We start from the raw sequence: 16,561 nt of genomic DNA on the forward strand, positions 1-16,561 counted from the left end.
CAGTATGCATCTCCTTACATCTTGGGGAAATAATGAACTATTGTAGTAAAACAATAACAAAAAGATGAGGCGATCCCTTGTCACTGGAGCCTTAACTGGGTATTTCACTTCACAAAATGCAAAGCCCCACTCCCTGAGCCAGTGCCCTTCTGCCTAAGTGGGAAAGTTCTCTTTGCCTTCCTGTGGGCCTCTTGGAAAGAATATTTTGAGATCTCTTCAAAATGGGTGCTTTGCCCCAAGTGTCATGGCGGAGTACAGTTTTGGGGGAAACAGGGTGGTCACACAGCATGAGGAATCTCCCCTCTACTCTGTTTGGGAGGAACAGGAAAGGCCCAGGAGTCCAATGAAAGTGCTTTTAATTGGGTATATCTGGAGGTTGGGCATCAGCGAAATGACACACCCATTGGGCACTATTTCACCATACATTCTAATAAACAGATCCCAGTACTAAAGAACATTTTGCCAGAATCACACAGTCCAGAGAGGGACAGAGAAGTGTTTGCAGGACCCCTCTCCCTTCCAGTGAAGGGTGGCAGCACAATGGTGGGTCTCAAAGGAAACGCCCACCTCCAGAGATCTGTGGAATTGTGGCCTGACTTGACAACTTGAGACCGAGCTGCCACTGCTCCCTGCCTATGAACAGTCAGACGTCATTGTATAGAGATTGGGGTGGGATGAGGTCTGGCGCTGCGTGGCAGTCGCATCCTCTGGGAAGGGGAGGGTGGGAGGTTGACTCCTAGCTGACGGCCCTGGGTCCGGCCTGCTAGAAACTCTGAGGCACAGGTGGGGCTTTTCAGCTCTTAGCCGCATCAGCACAGCAAGAGGAACACACGCACACCCCTGCCACCTTGCTAGAGTCTTAATGCACTCCTTGGAAGGGCCAATACCTTCCCTGCTGCTACTCCCCAGCTATGCCTGCAAGGACTGGTCTGCTGATGGCAACATCGACTGCTAGTTGAATGCTGCATCTGTAGACTTTGGAGGCACTTGGCAGAGGCCAAGGCTCCCTTCTGGTCCCCATGGGACAAAAGCAAGTGGTCTTGGCACACTTTTGTACATTCAGAAAGGCCCAGCAGAGCTCTGTAAAGCAAAAGGTATCTGCTACCTCCAAAGGAACAAAACAGGGCTTGTGTGGGCAGCGGCCTTTCTCCACACAGGGCAGGCAGCATGGAAAGCATGCAGTGCAGCTGCTGGAGGCCGCTGGCAAGTTAGTAAGACTTCTGCTTTCTTCTTTGGACTCGGTTGTCCACCCACAGCCCCTGTGGAAGGTTGGGCACCAGCTCTTGGCATGCTGACATGAGAGGAGAGGTACGGACTTGCTGCTCTGGTGCACACTGACTTACTTATTCATTAGGGTCTTCAAGGAGCGTGTGAAAGTGCTCATGACCGTGGCTACCGACTGCCGAGTCAGCTGATCGGCAGCCTGGTCCCGATGACTGACCGTTCGGGCTGTCGACTCCTCAGCTGCCCTGAGCAGGAAAGTGTAGTTCCGCACCACCTCCTCGACTTTGGTCAGCAGTGCCTGCCTCTGAGACTCTGAGCGGACCACATACACCAGCCGCACAAAGGTCTCAATCAAGCTGCCCAGTACCTGGAAGCTGCTTGTGATGGCCGAGAGCATGCGCGTCGGACTCTTGTCGACCGCGGCCACTCTGCGGCAAGAAGCCCTGAACTCCTTAAACTTCAAGGCCAGCTCCTGCTTGTACTGAATCAGCTGTGAGAGGTAAGGCTTGCCCTCCCGGACTTCGGGGTTCACAACGCACTGCCTCAGGATGGTCAGGAGCTCACTCGTGTCCAGCTGCACGGCCAGGAACCCGTCAGGCAAGGCGTAGGTGCGGCCTCGCAGGGCATGGATCTTAGCCAGGCTGCCCTCAAAGGTGGAGGTTCGCAGGTCTATCTCTTGGGTCTGGTTGTCATCAGGACTGCTGCAGGCACTCGCATCCAGAACCTGAAGGGTCCTGCTTACAACCGGAACGGCCTGATTGTCAAGTTTCATGCCAGGAAGGATCTGCATGGGGATGGAGTAGGACAACTCGTCCTTCTCGCTCCCGTCATCTGCCATGTCACACTTCCTGTAGTAGAAACAGTACCGAATGGAGCAGCACTTCTCCCCCTCCATGTCTTCCTCTGGCAGCTCAGCATGGCTTGGATACAAGTCCTCTTGGAGAGAGAAAACCGTGTGGTCCTTCTGGCTCTTTTTTTCCTGTGCAATTTGGACATAGGAGGGCTCTGCCCCCACCGCCAGCATCTCCTGGGCTTTATTCTTCAAGGCTGGTGCCTGGACAGCAGCTTGGCTTTCCTCCTGCGAGCATTTCTGCTGGGCTGGATAAATGCTCTGGTAGACATCGGAGGTCAGAGATGTGTCATCTGTCTTGTCGATTTCACTAACGCTGTAGCGGCGCATTAGCTTCCTGTAGTGTGGGGCTCCCATGCACTCTCCACGAGAGGCACATGTGGTCAAGCACGACAAGCTGTTCTCAGGGTCAGTTCGGCGGTCTCTAGACTCCAGGCTCGTGGACCGCAGCCGGCTGCCCTTCAAAGGGCTTTTGATGCTGGTGCCTTTTACCACTTCGGCCTGCTTCTGGGCTTTCTCCCTGCCTCTCCGTTCCAGTTCAGGTGCAATTAATGGGCTGGGCTGAGGCCTTGCCCCTCTGCTAATACGCTTACAGTCACAGCTTCTCCTCTGTTCCCTGGACATCCCAGGGACCTTCTGCACAGGGCTGGTCTTTAGTTGGCAACTACAGCGCCCAGATGCTGAAGGCAGCAGATATTCCAGCGGTGGGGGATCACCTTTAGTCTTTGGCTTGAGTAGCTCTTCCAAGAACTCCAGCTCGTACTGCTTCACCTTCTGCAGCTGGGCCTGCCTCTCGTCTGTCTCTTTTTTGAGCCGGGTGGGAAAAGTAGCAGAAAAGAGTTTCCTCAACCGGAATGGGGCTTTGGGCACTTTGGGCTTGGCTGGGATGTCAACATCCGGTGGGGTTACCTCCAGGACCTTCTCAGGCTTTTTGGAAGGCATGGAGCTTATCGTCAGGCCCTCGGTCCTGGTTCCCAGCTGGATCTGCCCGGTAGGATCCTCACTGGAGCTCCTGAAAACGCTGCTTGCGGCAGCAGGGGATCTCAGGATGCTTGTCTCTGCTTTGAGGCTTTTGGCACAGGGTTCCTGCTGTCCCCTCTCCCCTTGGCCGGCAGGAGCAGACAGTTTCTGAGGGGCTGGGCTAGCACACTGTCCCCCAGCCTTTGGCAGGGGCTCATCGCCCCCTGGCTTTTCTGTAGATTCTTGGCTGCTTTTGGGCTGGCTGCTCTTGGAGGCCTGCCTCTCCCCAGGGGCTAGAGAGCAATGGAGAACATTCACTTTACTGCCTTGGGATCCTCTGGGCGTCGGGGAGGCCTCTTCTTGCTGCTTCTGGGGGCACTTGTAAGAAGAAGGATCAACATCAAGCTGACTTGCTTGATGTTGTAAATGCTTGTTGCTGCCTTGCCGTCTGCAGCCCTGGCTCCCGTTGGGAGTCTTGTGTTCACTTGGAAGATCTAGTGAGGTGGCTGCTGCTGCTGCTGCTGCTGGGGAAGGCAAGGATTTGTGGCTTACCACTTGCTGCAGAGCAGCTGAAATGATGGCAGGAGGAACTCCGCTTCTGGCATCCAGGATCAACTTGGGGCTCAGCCGGACCTCCTTGGGCATCTTGTTCTGCAGCACCTGCTCACTGCTTAGGGCAGTGGCATGCAAGGATACCTCTAAGGCCGCTTTGGGGGGCCTGGGTCCCTCACACGCCACGTCTGGTGTTGGTGTACCTTTGCTCTTTGGCTCACTGAGCTGCTGGGAGAGCACAGGCTGAACAGCCAAGGCATAGCTTCTCCCCAGCTGTGGAGCATCCTGCTTGTTCCCACTGCAGGGAGGCTTGGCATTTCGGTTCAAGATTGCCGGCTTTGGGGAAGAGCTCGGTTCCTGGTGGCGGAGGCGGTAAGGTGAAGCAAGGACGGCTTGTGCGGCACAGCCTTGAATGCGGAAAGGAATGTCCTTCCTAGTCAGAAGGCTCTCTTTGTTGATATGCTGAGCCAGGAAGTAGGCAGCGTTCTGGTGCTGCTTCATGGCCGAGACCATCTCCGAGACATCGGTGATCTCCGAAGAATTGGTTTCATGGCCGGAGTCCAGCGATGACTCTGGGGTGATGGCAGCCAGAACAATCAGGCCTGGAGAAACACAAACCAAACGTTAGAGCTGGGAATCTGCTCAAGGACAGCCCTGCCAGGAAGCAGGTGGTATGGCAGGAGGGGAGCAAGAGGCTGGGCAGATCTGAAGTTAAAAGTCTGCCGCCACTTACAAGGGACCCCACCGACAGGCAATGAATTCATACTGGTAGCGCATTTTAGCATGTGGCACCATCTCAGACATAGTATTTCCGTGATCCTAGCCCAGAGGAATGGCTGGTGTGAGAAGAGGGTTGTATGAGAAGAGGGTGGACTAAGGTGGCTTCTGCCTTTTCTTCTCATTGTAGGACACCTAATACAGAGGCAAGGAGTACAATGTATTCTAAATTGTGCAGCCTGTCCAAATTTCTGCTAATGGTATATGAGAAACAGTTGAGGGCAGCCATTCTTCACACTGATAACCAAAGAGCATCTAATGCTATTGATTGTGCTTTCCAGGGCTTTTTTTTGTAGAAAAAGCCCAGCAGGAACTCATTAGCATAATAGGTCATACCCAACAGCGGGAACTCATTAGCATATTAGGCCACACCCTGACAGCACAGCTCATCCGCATATTAGGCCACACCCCATGTTACCAGAAACATGGTCATCCAGCCACACCTACCTTTTGCTTTTTATTCTCTTTATCTTGTTTGTTGTCAAAACCCAGGGCTTTTTGCATGTTAGGCCACACACCCCTAATTGTAGCCAATCCTAATGAGTTTCTGCTGTTGGGTGTGGCCTATTATGCTAATGAGTTCCTGCTGGGTGTGGCCAACTTGGGAGCCAGCCGGAACTCTGTTCCTGTGCGTTCCTGCCCAAAAATAGCCCTGGTGCTTTCCCTGCAGCCAGCTAAACCACCCTGCAGGCTTGTTTAACAAAGGGAGCTGCTCTGAAGGAGACGGCATCTGGGGATACTGGGCAGCTTCCGTGAGCAGCTGAGGAGACTTGGCTGCAGCAGTGCTCCTGCATCACACACCCAGTTGTGCATAGCTGCTCCAGTGCCTGTTCAGCCAGGATTGCATTTGCTTGCCTGCTACATGGGAGGCCAAAACGGCCCCAGACACAGCAGGCTTTTTCTTTTGGTACTCGTGAGCAAATCCTCTGAATGGCATGAGTTGATTTATAGAAATCAGAAGTGGTTTCTCTAGGTGGAAAGGCTGGAAGTTCACAGGCCACACAGGTCTGGCTTTTGCAGCTGTTTTAACACACTTTCTTCTTAGCCCTATGTTTGTGCTAACCCCCATTCCAACACCAGTGGTACAACAGCTTGTCCCATGTAATACAAGAGGAAGGTGGTCAATATTTACATCTGCTTCAACTAACTACTTGGTTTCTTATATAAAAGAGCAGGAGGAGCAAAAAAGGCTCCAATATTGTGGGGCTTTACATATGGAAAGGGCTCTTTTTCCTGAAGGGCTATATAAACATCCCACATGTGAATTCTGTAGCAAAGGAATACTCAACCAGAAGAAGGAGGAGGAGGAGGAAGAGGAGATGGAGATGATTGGATTTATACTCTGCACTTCGCTCAGAGTCTCCAAGCGGCTTACAAACTCCTTTCCCTGTGAGGTAGGTGGAGCTGAGAGAGCTCCGACAGAAACTGCTCTTTTTCAAGAACACCTCTGACAGAACTATGGCTTGCCCAAGATCATCCAGCAGCTGTGACTGGAGGAGTGGGGAATCAAACACAGTTCTCCCAGATTAGAGTCCGCGCACTTAACCACTACACCAAACTGGCTAAAATGATGACAATGCCTTTATGGTCAAGAATAAGCTTGGGAAATGAGAATGTGGATTGCTTGCCAAGGTGCAAAAGGCACCACCAAGCTATCAGAGATGCGAATTCTTCAAACAACGAGGCACCTGAAGCATGACAGCTCCACACCAAACTGATGCCGATCTTCCTGCACTGTAGCCTTGCTCCTCTGATTAATCAGAACATCTCTCTCTGGGCAACTGAGATATTTGTTGGCCTTTGGAGCGACTGGCTTTTCCCAAGGTCCAGTTGGTTCTCCTGCCTGAAGACTAAGGGCCAATTCTAGATGGAAAGTGGCAGCCATGGAAATAGATTTATGTATCTGCCCCAGTTGCATGTGAAGTGGGGGGTTCTTGTCTTTTTATGTGAAAAGAAAGAGGGACCTGACGCTTGCCCCGCCCCTCCATCCCTTGCTGTGTTACACTGTTTGATGCATTCCCCCCAGCCCAGCCCAGCCCAGCCCTGATAGGGATGTGTTAGGCTGGCCAGGAAAGTGCTTCAAGCAGTGGAGGACAGCAAGGGAAAGGGAGGATCTAGCGCCCCTCATCAGTGAGCTCCTTTTGTGTAAAATAATTCCCCTCCTGCTTTATACACAAATGGGAGAGGACTATAAACGAACAAATAGCCTGGCTGCCCTCTCATAACTACTTTGCCTGTTTAGCAGGTGTTCTCCTTAGCACCGCATAGCGGCACATGATCCTCATCGGCACACACAGTGCACGTCACTACAACACACCTGTGCATTTTCCTTGTGAGCATGCACACACTTTGCTAATTAGAATCGCATTCCGTGACATCTGTAAGCAGTAGTTGACACTGAAGGAATGGGAGAAAATCCTCAGACTGGAGAATGTGACGGCACTTAGGCAAAAAGCACGAAGTTTCTTAAGCATCTGCAGTGTTTTGCTCCCTGCTACTCTCTTGATCTGACTTGTCTGTTCCTGTTTCTGGGAGGCCACAAGTAACTGGACTGGAGAAGTCAGGCCATTGGGGGAGCTGCAGATTGCTAGAAGCTATTCTTTCTGAAGGCAGAGAGATCCTTCTCTGGAAATACACAGAATAGAAGGATATGATGGAAGAGGCATTTCAGGTACTGTAGGCATCAAACCATGATTGGCTAAATGAACTGCTCTGTTGGTTGGTGGATAGGAGAGGGAAAAAGAGCTGGTGGGAGCACAACTCAGTACAATACCAGGCAATTCCAATGCAGCTGCTGCTAAGTATGCTGACCCCCTGTCTATCAGGAGGGGTCGTTTCAACCAGCAATGGACCCCATGGGGTACCCTAGGAGTCCATATACCAGGCAACTTGACATAAGTGGACAAAGGACGCCAGGACTGGCAAACCCTATAAACATGCCTAGGACATGACCCTGGAAAGCACACGAGGTCTTGCTCTGACAACTGAACCCCCCCCCTCAGCCAACATCTGCATACTCTGGACAATGGACTTGCCTCGCCCCAGAGTTACTTCTTTCAATCTCAATCACTAATCCCATCAATCTGATCTCATCTTTCCTCCTCACATTTCCTTCATAGTAGAAAGTCCTGACTTCTACTACTTTCCCACACCCTAAACCCAGTGGTTCATCAAGCAGTATTGTTTTCATTTTGATTAGTTTAAATTAGCAATCTATGAGTCCTCCAACCACCAGAGAAGTAATCAGGAACCGAACCCTAATTGTACTTTGCATCTAGAAGAGAATCTCTGGTCTCTTTTGTCCACTCCTGGGAACTCTATACAAAGTTCCCAACCTAAATTGTTCTAGCCCTGAGTAATCTCATCAATTCTTTGCTCTAAGGGATCCCTCGCATTAGCAAGCCCTCTGGACACATTCTTGGGTATAACTAGCCCAGCACAACTCCATTGCGGTGTTTGTATCCCCCCAGTATTCTGGGTCCTCCTCTTAGTGAAGTGCTGGTCATTTTGCCATCTCTCCTTCATGGGATGTCTTCAGGAAAAGTAGCTACTGCCTCAGTCCCCACTATTTTCCTGCTCCTCTCTTTAATTATCCATGAGTCCTCCAACCACCAGTGAAGTAATCAGGAACCCAACCCTAATTGTACTTTGCATCTAGAAGAGAATCTCTGGTCTCTTTTGTCCACTCCTGGGAACGCTATACAAAGTTCCCAACCTAAATTGTTTTAGCCCTGAGTAATCTCACCAATTCTTTGTTCTAAGGGATCCCTCGCATTAGCAAGCCCTCTGGACACATTCTTGGGTATAACTAGCCCAGCACAACTCCATTGCGGTGTTTGTATCCCCCCAGTATTCTGGGTCCTCCTCTTAGTGAAGTGCTGGTCATTTTGCCATCTCTCCTTCATGGGATGTCTTCAGGAAAAGTAGCTACTGCCTCAGTCCCCACTATTTTCCTGCTCCTCTCTTTAATTTCCATAGACCTTATATGTGTGTATGTTACAGGTATGCTTCTTGTGTGTCAATCCCCTAAATACTCTTCAATGAAACATCCTTTATTTTACCTTTGGACTGGTTATTGAGAGCTCTCTTAAAGGGAAAAGTCCCAGTAAAAATAGGTAAGAAGACCCTTGCTAATACACCACCTCTTGCTGAGGCCTGCCATTTAGCTAATTCCCCCCCAAAACTGAAGGCAAGGATTCAGCTTCTTAAATCTAAGCTGGTAGAGGTAGCAATACGGTAAAGATGATCCCTGACAAGTGTGTTTTAGAAAGGAGCTTTGCAGATGTTCAGAGATCCTTTTCTTACTAGAAAAACCCAGCACTTGCACACTTCCACCCAGGGGTCATTTCATAGAAAAAGAGCTAGGGGGACTCATTAGCATAACTCATTAGCATATGCCACACCCCCTGACATCACCGGAAGTGTGTCCTCCCCACAGCCGGCGGCGACCTCCAGCGGGCACCAGCAGGGAGCTCCAGGCCCTTCCAGTTTTTGCTTTTATTCTTCACTTTTCTATATTGCCCTCAATATACTTTTTAAAGGTAAAAAAGGAGGAAGGGGGCTCCCATGTCTTCCCAGGGAAGACATACCACATCACAGGGGCCGCTACGGAAAAGGCTGGGACTAAAGTGGACAGGGGAAGGGTTTTACTGAAAAGGTTTTTGACATATGGACATTAGCGAGCTTTAGCATCCCCACCCAGTAAGCTCAGCAGAGGACCTGGGGAGAGATCTCAGAAACAGTTCTTGGTATGAATACAAAAACAGCAGACCCCGGCCGCTGGGCCCGGAATCTCTGTTCTGGAGGAGGGCCCGGGCCCACAGCAGCAGCTTGTGGTGTTCAGAATGTCACACCTTCCCAGTTGCCATATTTCACAGCTGAGATAGGAACATACTTATAAGGATATGCATGTGCATTTATTAACTGCATTTGCACTAAATGCATAGCCCCCTACCCCTTTCACTTACAAACAGCTGGCAAAAGTTGAGCCCCTGACTTCTAGCAGCCCATACTATTTTTTTAAATAAAATATCCTCTGCTTTAATATGGACAGGCAACAGAAAATGAACTGTCTCCGTCAATAAGGCCTTCCTTGTTCAATAGCCTCCAATGCTGTTTCTGACTGGCTTTGGGAAATTTCACAGGATCTGGACACCCCACTGATACAGCGGAAGAAGTTTGCATAAACGCTCTTAAGCTTGACCAACTGCAACTCAGCATTGATTTCCCTTCAAGGCAATAAGCTTGCCTGCAGTAGGGGAGCCTGGGCTGAGCACGCATTTCATGATAGGAGGGGCAGAAAGGCTGCTGTGGAAGTCCGTCCAAAGTGGAAGTGGACGCTGCTTACCCCTGCTGCTCCAGAATTACCCCTGTGGACACCCTTGTAAGGTCCAGCTCTGTACTGACATGCAATGAGCTTCATGTCATGATGATTTTGGAGCTGGGCCTCATTATTTGAGCACAGGTCAAATAATACTTTACAGATGGCAAGGAAAGAAGCAACTGCATTTTATGGTGCTTTTCCAGAAGTTAATTTTAAAAGGCAGTTTCCTGAACTCAGTGCTTCTGAGGACAGGGCCACGAGAAGATTAAAGTCAAGACACTGGTAGGGTTTACAGTAGCACAAGAATGCCAAAATTATGTGTGTTGCAACATGTCTGCTGAACAAAGAAATATGTTTTCTTTTCATTATCTTCCTTCATCTGACTACCAGCTCAGAACTGCACAAAATTCCCATTAAAACTGCCCAAATTAGAATTTGCACATTTTGCATAGAACTGTGCACTAGGACTAGGACCCTGCAGTTCAGCTGCTTTGGAAGACAAGGCTACTGTGATCGGCCCTGATCACAAGGCTCTTGTACTTACAAAGTTTAGTCATCTCTCATGCCTGCTCTTGAACTGTTCAGAGAAATCAGTGCAGCTGTTACTTAGAGGCAAAGCATGTGCTTTGCATGCACAAACCTCCAGGTTGATGAACCAAAGTTCTGTTTAAGTACAAGGTAACTTCCTCTTGGGAGGGGCTGTGGCTCAGTGTTCCAGGTGTAGCCCCTGGCATTGCCAGTTCTAAAGACCTCTGCCAGTTTGTCTGGGAAAGAAGTACATTTTTGTGCCTGGAGAGTTACTTCCTGTCAGAGTAGACAAATATGAGGTTGATGAACCAAAGTCCTGTTTAAGTACAAGGTAGCTTCCTCTTGGGAGGGGCTGTGGCTCAGTGGTAGAGCACATGCTTTGCAAGCTGTGGGTCCCAGGTTTCATCCCTGGAATTTCCAGATAAAGGATTTCAGGCTGCAAGTGCTGAGAAAGACTTTTCTCCCTGAGATCCTAGTGAGACACTGACTGTCAGAGTACTGGGCTAGGGTGGATAAAGGCCGCTTTGTAGATACACACACTGATAACATTCTTATCCTGTGACCCTGTCTCCTCATCTAGCCTTCTGCATTCCCAGCTCTAAATGGCTCTCACGGTATCTGTAACTCTGCCCTGTAACTGATGTCCAGAGTAGGGTTACCTGCTGTCTGCTGTGGCTGGGGATGCAGGCCATCCTCCGAGGCAGCCAAAGCCTCCAGCGCCTGCAGGGTGGATACGAGGGCATCATCCAGATCCTGGGCATGGTCTCTGACCGTCCTTGTTTGCACACTGTCTATGAGAGTCACAGGGATCTCATCGTAGAGAATTCCACAGAGATGGCGGCCTTGCTCCTGGCCCTGTGCCGCTGCCCGGCGCTTGGAGTCATCTTCGTCAGAGCTGTTGTCCCGGAAGCCAGGAGGCGGAGCGGCAATGGCAGGGAGCAGAGCGGTGGTTTCGTCCTCTTCCTCATCACTCCCTGGAGGGGGAAGGGACATCAAATCCACCACGTTGTCCCGAGAGCTGCCAGGATTGCCACCCTTGCGAGAGGCCAGCCTACCCTTGACTTTGGCTTTGCAAGAGTCACAGTAAAAGTGCACAGAGTTACTCCGCCCATGGCTGTCCATGGTGTAGGCTCTGGCCCGGTTGGCCCAGCGCTCCCGGTCCAGGCCATCCGGGTCATAGTCATGAGCGGCCCCATTGCAGTCTTGTCCAGAACTTTTGGGTGTGGGATCGGATTTGGTCCGGGGCCGAGACTCCTCAAAGAAGATCAGGTTTTCATTGATGTCCGTCCTGGTCTTGCGCTCCTTTCTCTGCTCTCGCATGTGCAGGTAGCAAAAGCTGACGAGCTCCGAGTCCGAGGCCACGGGAGCTCGAGGGGGGCATTCCCCGGGGCTGGGGACAGTGCCACCGAGGAACCCGCTCTCTTTCTTTCCCACGTGCCCCGCTGCCGCAGACCGGTGGGTGGTGGGCGCATAATCTAAATGAAAATAACAAATGGTCTGTTAGAAGTCTGCCCTACACTACTTGTTGCTCCAACTGAAGCTCGTCCAGTGATGCCAGTGAAGGACTTTGCTCCCAGAGCAATTTGGTTCACAAACTTGTGTTGTGAAGAACACTGCCAAATTGGGAAACCCTTTCCAGAACCAGCCAGGCATGCACTTTCAGGGCGCTCACCACACGGAGGTGGTGTTGATCCCAGCTAGTATGAACAGCAGAGGGAAGGGTAAGCAGTGGCACCATTGAAACAAGCTGACATAGGCTAACCTGTAAGCCTCGTGTTCACTGAGATCAGACCACCCACCTCAGATTGCATATGTGATCAAATGCTGGGGGGGGAGGGTAAGCAGTGGCACCATTGAAACACGCTGACATGGGCTAACCTGTAAGCCTTGTGTTCATTGAGATCAGACCACACACCTCAGATTGCATATGTGATCAAATGCTTCTGCATACAAAATACATTCGTGTACAAAAAAAAATATCAGCATGCCAGGAAGCCCAGTTCTAGCCTTACCTGCTAGCTTTTCAGACAGGGGAACAGAGAAGTTTCTGTCACACATGCACCCACTTGCAGTAGCATGGCCAGACACAGGGAGAGCTCATCCTTGCAGAGGGGTTAATCCGCATGTGGTCTGGCTCTTGAGAAACCGCTTAGTAGCAGGAGGTGGAACCAAAGGTTCCTCTGATCTGCTCTATCCCTACAAATGTTAAAGTTGGCAGAAATCATGTGGCCACAAAAGAAACCCTTTTTCCTCTTTCCCCTCCAACATGCCCAATGACATGCCAAGTTCAACAGGTGTCCTATGGCGTTCAAAATCTATAAATAAGCTATCTTAGAGCCATGGCAGACAGTGATCAACAGTGAGACTCTGCAAACTTGCAATGGAATTTTTTAAAAACAGGACCTGGATGGCCACTGTCTTAGTGCTCAACTTCCAGTACCTCCTGTCTGATAACATTGTGTTGAAAGTTTATCATCCTCCCCTCCTCCTCAGCCTTTACCCATGCATACACAATATACCTACCACTTTCTCTGTCCACTCCTCTCATCTGACGTTGCAGCCCTTGCCTAGGAAGGCTTAGGCCACAATAAACCAATCAGCTGCTGAGGTGCTGCAGAACTTGTCTTTGGGTGGCTGCACATTCAGGTGGCCACTCTTCTGAAATCAGACTTGATCCATTACATTCATACAGAAAAACCATTCTAATACCCTGTTGCTTGTGGGTGGTTTGGCCTCTCAATCCTCACCCGAAAAGCAAGTCAGCAAATGGATACGGCTCCAGGAGTGGAAATGGATCAGTATCTTGGATCCCAAGCAGAAAACAAAGTTGAGACCTCACTGGAGCAGTCAGTGTGAGATCCTGAGCAAAAAGTCTTCTCTCATGGGACAAAATGTGCCAGGTGGTTGCAGGGCAGAAAGTGACTTACAGGTTGTTTGCACACACACGTTTTGCTCTGGTTCAGCATCCAAACTGCAGCAGGTTTTGGGGTTGTTTTTTTTAAGAGCATCCACATGACGTCATTCCCTGATTGTTCACTTCCTTGGTTTTCTCCTGCTTTGCAGTGATCTTTCCCAAACCTAGTTTGATACAGTGTTTTTGGAAAGACCACAGCTCAAGAATGTTTGCCTGCTGTGTGGACAGGAAGGTGCCAGCCATTCTGGCACCGTTTTATTTGCTACGGCAACCTGTAGCCACCATGCTGCTCCCGGAGATTTTTTCTTTCTTTAAAAAAGTCAACCACTGCTACAGCACAGTGACATTATAAGGCTCTAGCAACAAAAGGGGCTACAGACTTACCCTTTGATTTAAAACAAACAAACAAAAGCTGGAAATGCAGAGGAGTGGCTTAGTCACGGCAATAGATCATTTATGTTACTGCGCTACAGTGATCTTGCAATTGCTGGTTATTTTTTTTTAAAAGCCCCCCCCCAAAGCCTTCGGTGGTGGGGATGGCAACTGTCTGGGGCTCAGGCAAGGAAAGTGTGAGCAAAACTGCCGTGTGGATGCTCCTTTGCTGCTATGACAACTGTCCCCCTGTCACAGTCCAATACAGACACTTAGCACCTCTTGCTGTTCGTGGTTGCAAGTTTTAGAATTTGAAAAAGCAAACTACACATAGTGATCTCCATCATGGCCAGACACAACTTGCCCCTTTGATGGTATTCTTTACAACGTGAAGGACTTCTGTAGTGTTTTGACACAAAAAGTCCTGAATACTGTTGGCCGGTTTGACTAAGTTCTATGAGGGGCTAGACCAAGATGGAACTACTCAGGGCCACTTGTGAAGAAGGAGGAGACTGGATTGATACCCCGCCCTTCACTCAGAGTCTCAGAGCGGCTTACAAACTCCTTTCCCTTCCCCTCCCCACAACAGACACCCTGTCAGTTAGGCGGGGCTGAGAGAGCTCTTGACAGAAGCTGCTCTTTTCAAGAACAGCTCTGACAGAACTGTTGCTCCTGCTTCTTCCTGTGGGGCCTGCATGACAAAAGCCCCCTGCTGTGAGCAGCTGCAGAGACCCTCAGTCACCCCCACCCATTTCCTCCCTTTGGCTCAGCCTCAGCCCAGGCATCATGCTGGTCCAGGGAAAGCGGAAAGAGGTGATCCCTCTCTGCCTTAGCTGGGGTGGGTTGAGAGGGAGGGAGGGAGGGAGGGAGGGAGGGGCTGCAGCTCTTGACAGCAGGGGGAAGAGGCCAGCTTGGGGGTCCCATCCAGGCAGGCAGCCCTGAGTAGTTGGGGCACAAATAGCAGAGGTTGAAACATACCTGCCTTGATCATTTGAGGAGGAGGTGGTGGCTGGCTGGCGGGACGGGAGAAGATCATCCTCTGGGAGTCTACCAGGAGGCGGCAGTAGCCAGCAATGAGGCAGGCAAAGTTGGTGGCCTCTGGCCACTCCATCAGCAGCACCAGCGGCTGGGAAGGGGAGGAAAAGCCATTAAAGGGGAGCCCAGCAAACAGAGAAGGCAGGCGGGCAGGGCAAGGATGCGAGAGAAAATCAGCCTCCTGCTGCAGGGGGAAAATAATCAGCCTGAGTTTGTTGTGTGGGTGTCGAGTGTCACGGAGCCCTATTTGGAAGTTGTTTGTGAGGTTTATTCGTGATGAATGACAAGGTTCCCTCCTATGCTGCTGAAGGCTGTATCTTTCCCTGCCGTACAGACTCCAGTGCAGAGGCGTTCCTTGAGTCATCGAGGCTTTTTAATGCAGAAAATGCCAGCGAATTTACCCCTCCCCCCCGCCTGAAATGGCTAGCAAAGGAGTCGAGGGAAAAGAACATTCCGGTTTGGAACAGACACCACCTCCCATGGGATCAGAAAGGTGGCTGGAGACGCCGTGCGGGGGGGGGGGCGGGGGGGGGGGGACACTGCTAAGTTTGAGTGTCATGAAAGGGTGGGTGGACCAAGGTACAGATAGAAGGAAGCTTTGTGAAGTTACGTTTTCCCAACAGAAGGCACAGTCTAAACCATTATTTCCTTTGGTTTGGAATGTTTAAAATGTCACAGTGCTTCAGATAAGCCAATCCATTCTGGATCCTTTGGAGCCAAAAGTACTTTATAGTAGTAAGGAAATGGCCATGCTTACACCTCTCTGAGTGTCCTGGGGCTATTCTGTATGCACACACACCCAATTCATGCCCAGATTTATCTTGGGACACACATGTGTACACACACACATACAGCTGAGTTATACTGAATCAGACCATTGGTCCATCAAGGTCAATAGTATTGTCTACTCAGACTGGCAGTGGCTCCCCAGGGTCTCAGGTAAAGGGCTTTCACGTCACCTATTGCCTGGTGATGCTGGGGATTGAACCTGGGTCCTTCTGCATCCGAAGAGATGCTCTATCATTGAGCTACGACTCTGTGACCACAGGGCCAAGCTACACCTCAGAGCTAAACTACACCTGGCACTGAGGAGCCATGATCAGGTCACTCAACATGCTAGTGAGCCCTTTAAAAATTTGGATCAGGTCTGGTGATGAAAGTGGTGGTGGTGGTGGTATATATTTGCTTCCTTTCCATGCCTGAAATCACCCCCCTGGCTGCTCTTAGCCCCAGTAGAGAAAAATGGAAAGCAAAAAGAGGGTCTTGGGGGGAGGCATCGGGGGACAGTTTGATGTAGGAAGACAGTACTGAGGGAGCAACAGTTAAGCCCTTTCCCAAATCTGGGGCTCCCTTATACTTTGGGGGAGTCTAATCACAGATTTCCACTGTAAAGTGTATTTTGACCTTCCGATACACGTGCCAAGACAAAGGTACGTGCCACTGTGCTGGGTGTCTAAATTAGACCAAGCACATCAGAGAGGACAACTTGGGACAATGAAGCAGCTCTGGGAACCACATCTGCAGTTGAAAGAATGGTTGATTTAGGGCAGATTCTGCCTTTAACTGAGAACTACTCAAATGCAGATTAACAGTGCCATCCTAAGGAGGGTCACACCCTTTTAAGTCCATTGAAGGGAATGGATGCTGAGACCCTGTCGCTTTGCTTTGTTGGAAGAACAGCTATAGATATGGGCTCAGTTAGCTAGTAGGGAAGAGCCCCTTTTTCCTTGGGACTCTGAAATCTGGAGGCTTTAATGGTGATTCATATGACTGGCTTAAAGCAGGAGAAAGGTGATAACTTTGCACCAAACTTCATTGGCAAAATGCAGCTCATTTTCAGGTAGAGGGAAAACAGGGTGGGACTGCAGACAAACATGAATTTAATCTGAGACTTTAATCAAAGTTGCATTCTACAACTGCTGAAGTCCACTCTGTAGAGCACACAGCTGTGGTCCTGCAGATTTCTGTTGTAAGGTCCCTCCAGGTTGGCAGCGGCATCATCCAGCATCTCCTGTTTCTCTTCAAA

The 16,561-nt window shown here is 50.2% G+C and overlaps 1 protein-coding gene across 1 annotated transcript in view; it reads right to left on the reverse strand.

Annotated features, from left to right (window-relative positions):
• Nucleotides 1-1,278: 1,278 nt before the first annotated feature.
• FRMPD3 (FERM and PDZ domain containing 3) overlaps nucleotides 1,279-16,561 on the reverse strand; it is a 55,284-nt gene continuing 40,001 nt past the window's right edge. Inside the window, exons 15-17 of the mRNA XM_015408940.1 lie at nucleotides 14,479-14,626; nucleotides 10,874-11,689; nucleotides 1,279-4,188 (exon numbers count right to left, since the gene is read on the reverse strand). Coding sequence (XP_015264426.1) covers nucleotides 1,340-4,188; nucleotides 10,874-11,689; nucleotides 14,479-14,626 — 3,813 coding nt within the window. The 3' untranslated portion in view covers nucleotides 1,279-1,339. The remainder of the gene's footprint in view (nucleotides 4,189-10,873; nucleotides 11,690-14,478; nucleotides 14,627-16,561) is intronic.

Source organism: Gekko japonicus, unplaced genomic scaffold (genome assembly GCF_001447785.1).
Source record: "Gekko japonicus isolate JY-2015 unplaced genomic scaffold, Gekko_japonicus_V1.1 scaffold19, whole genome shotgun sequence".
In the NCBI taxonomy this organism is placed as follows: domain Eukaryota; kingdom Metazoa; phylum Chordata; class Lepidosauria; order Squamata; family Gekkonidae; genus Gekko; species Gekko japonicus.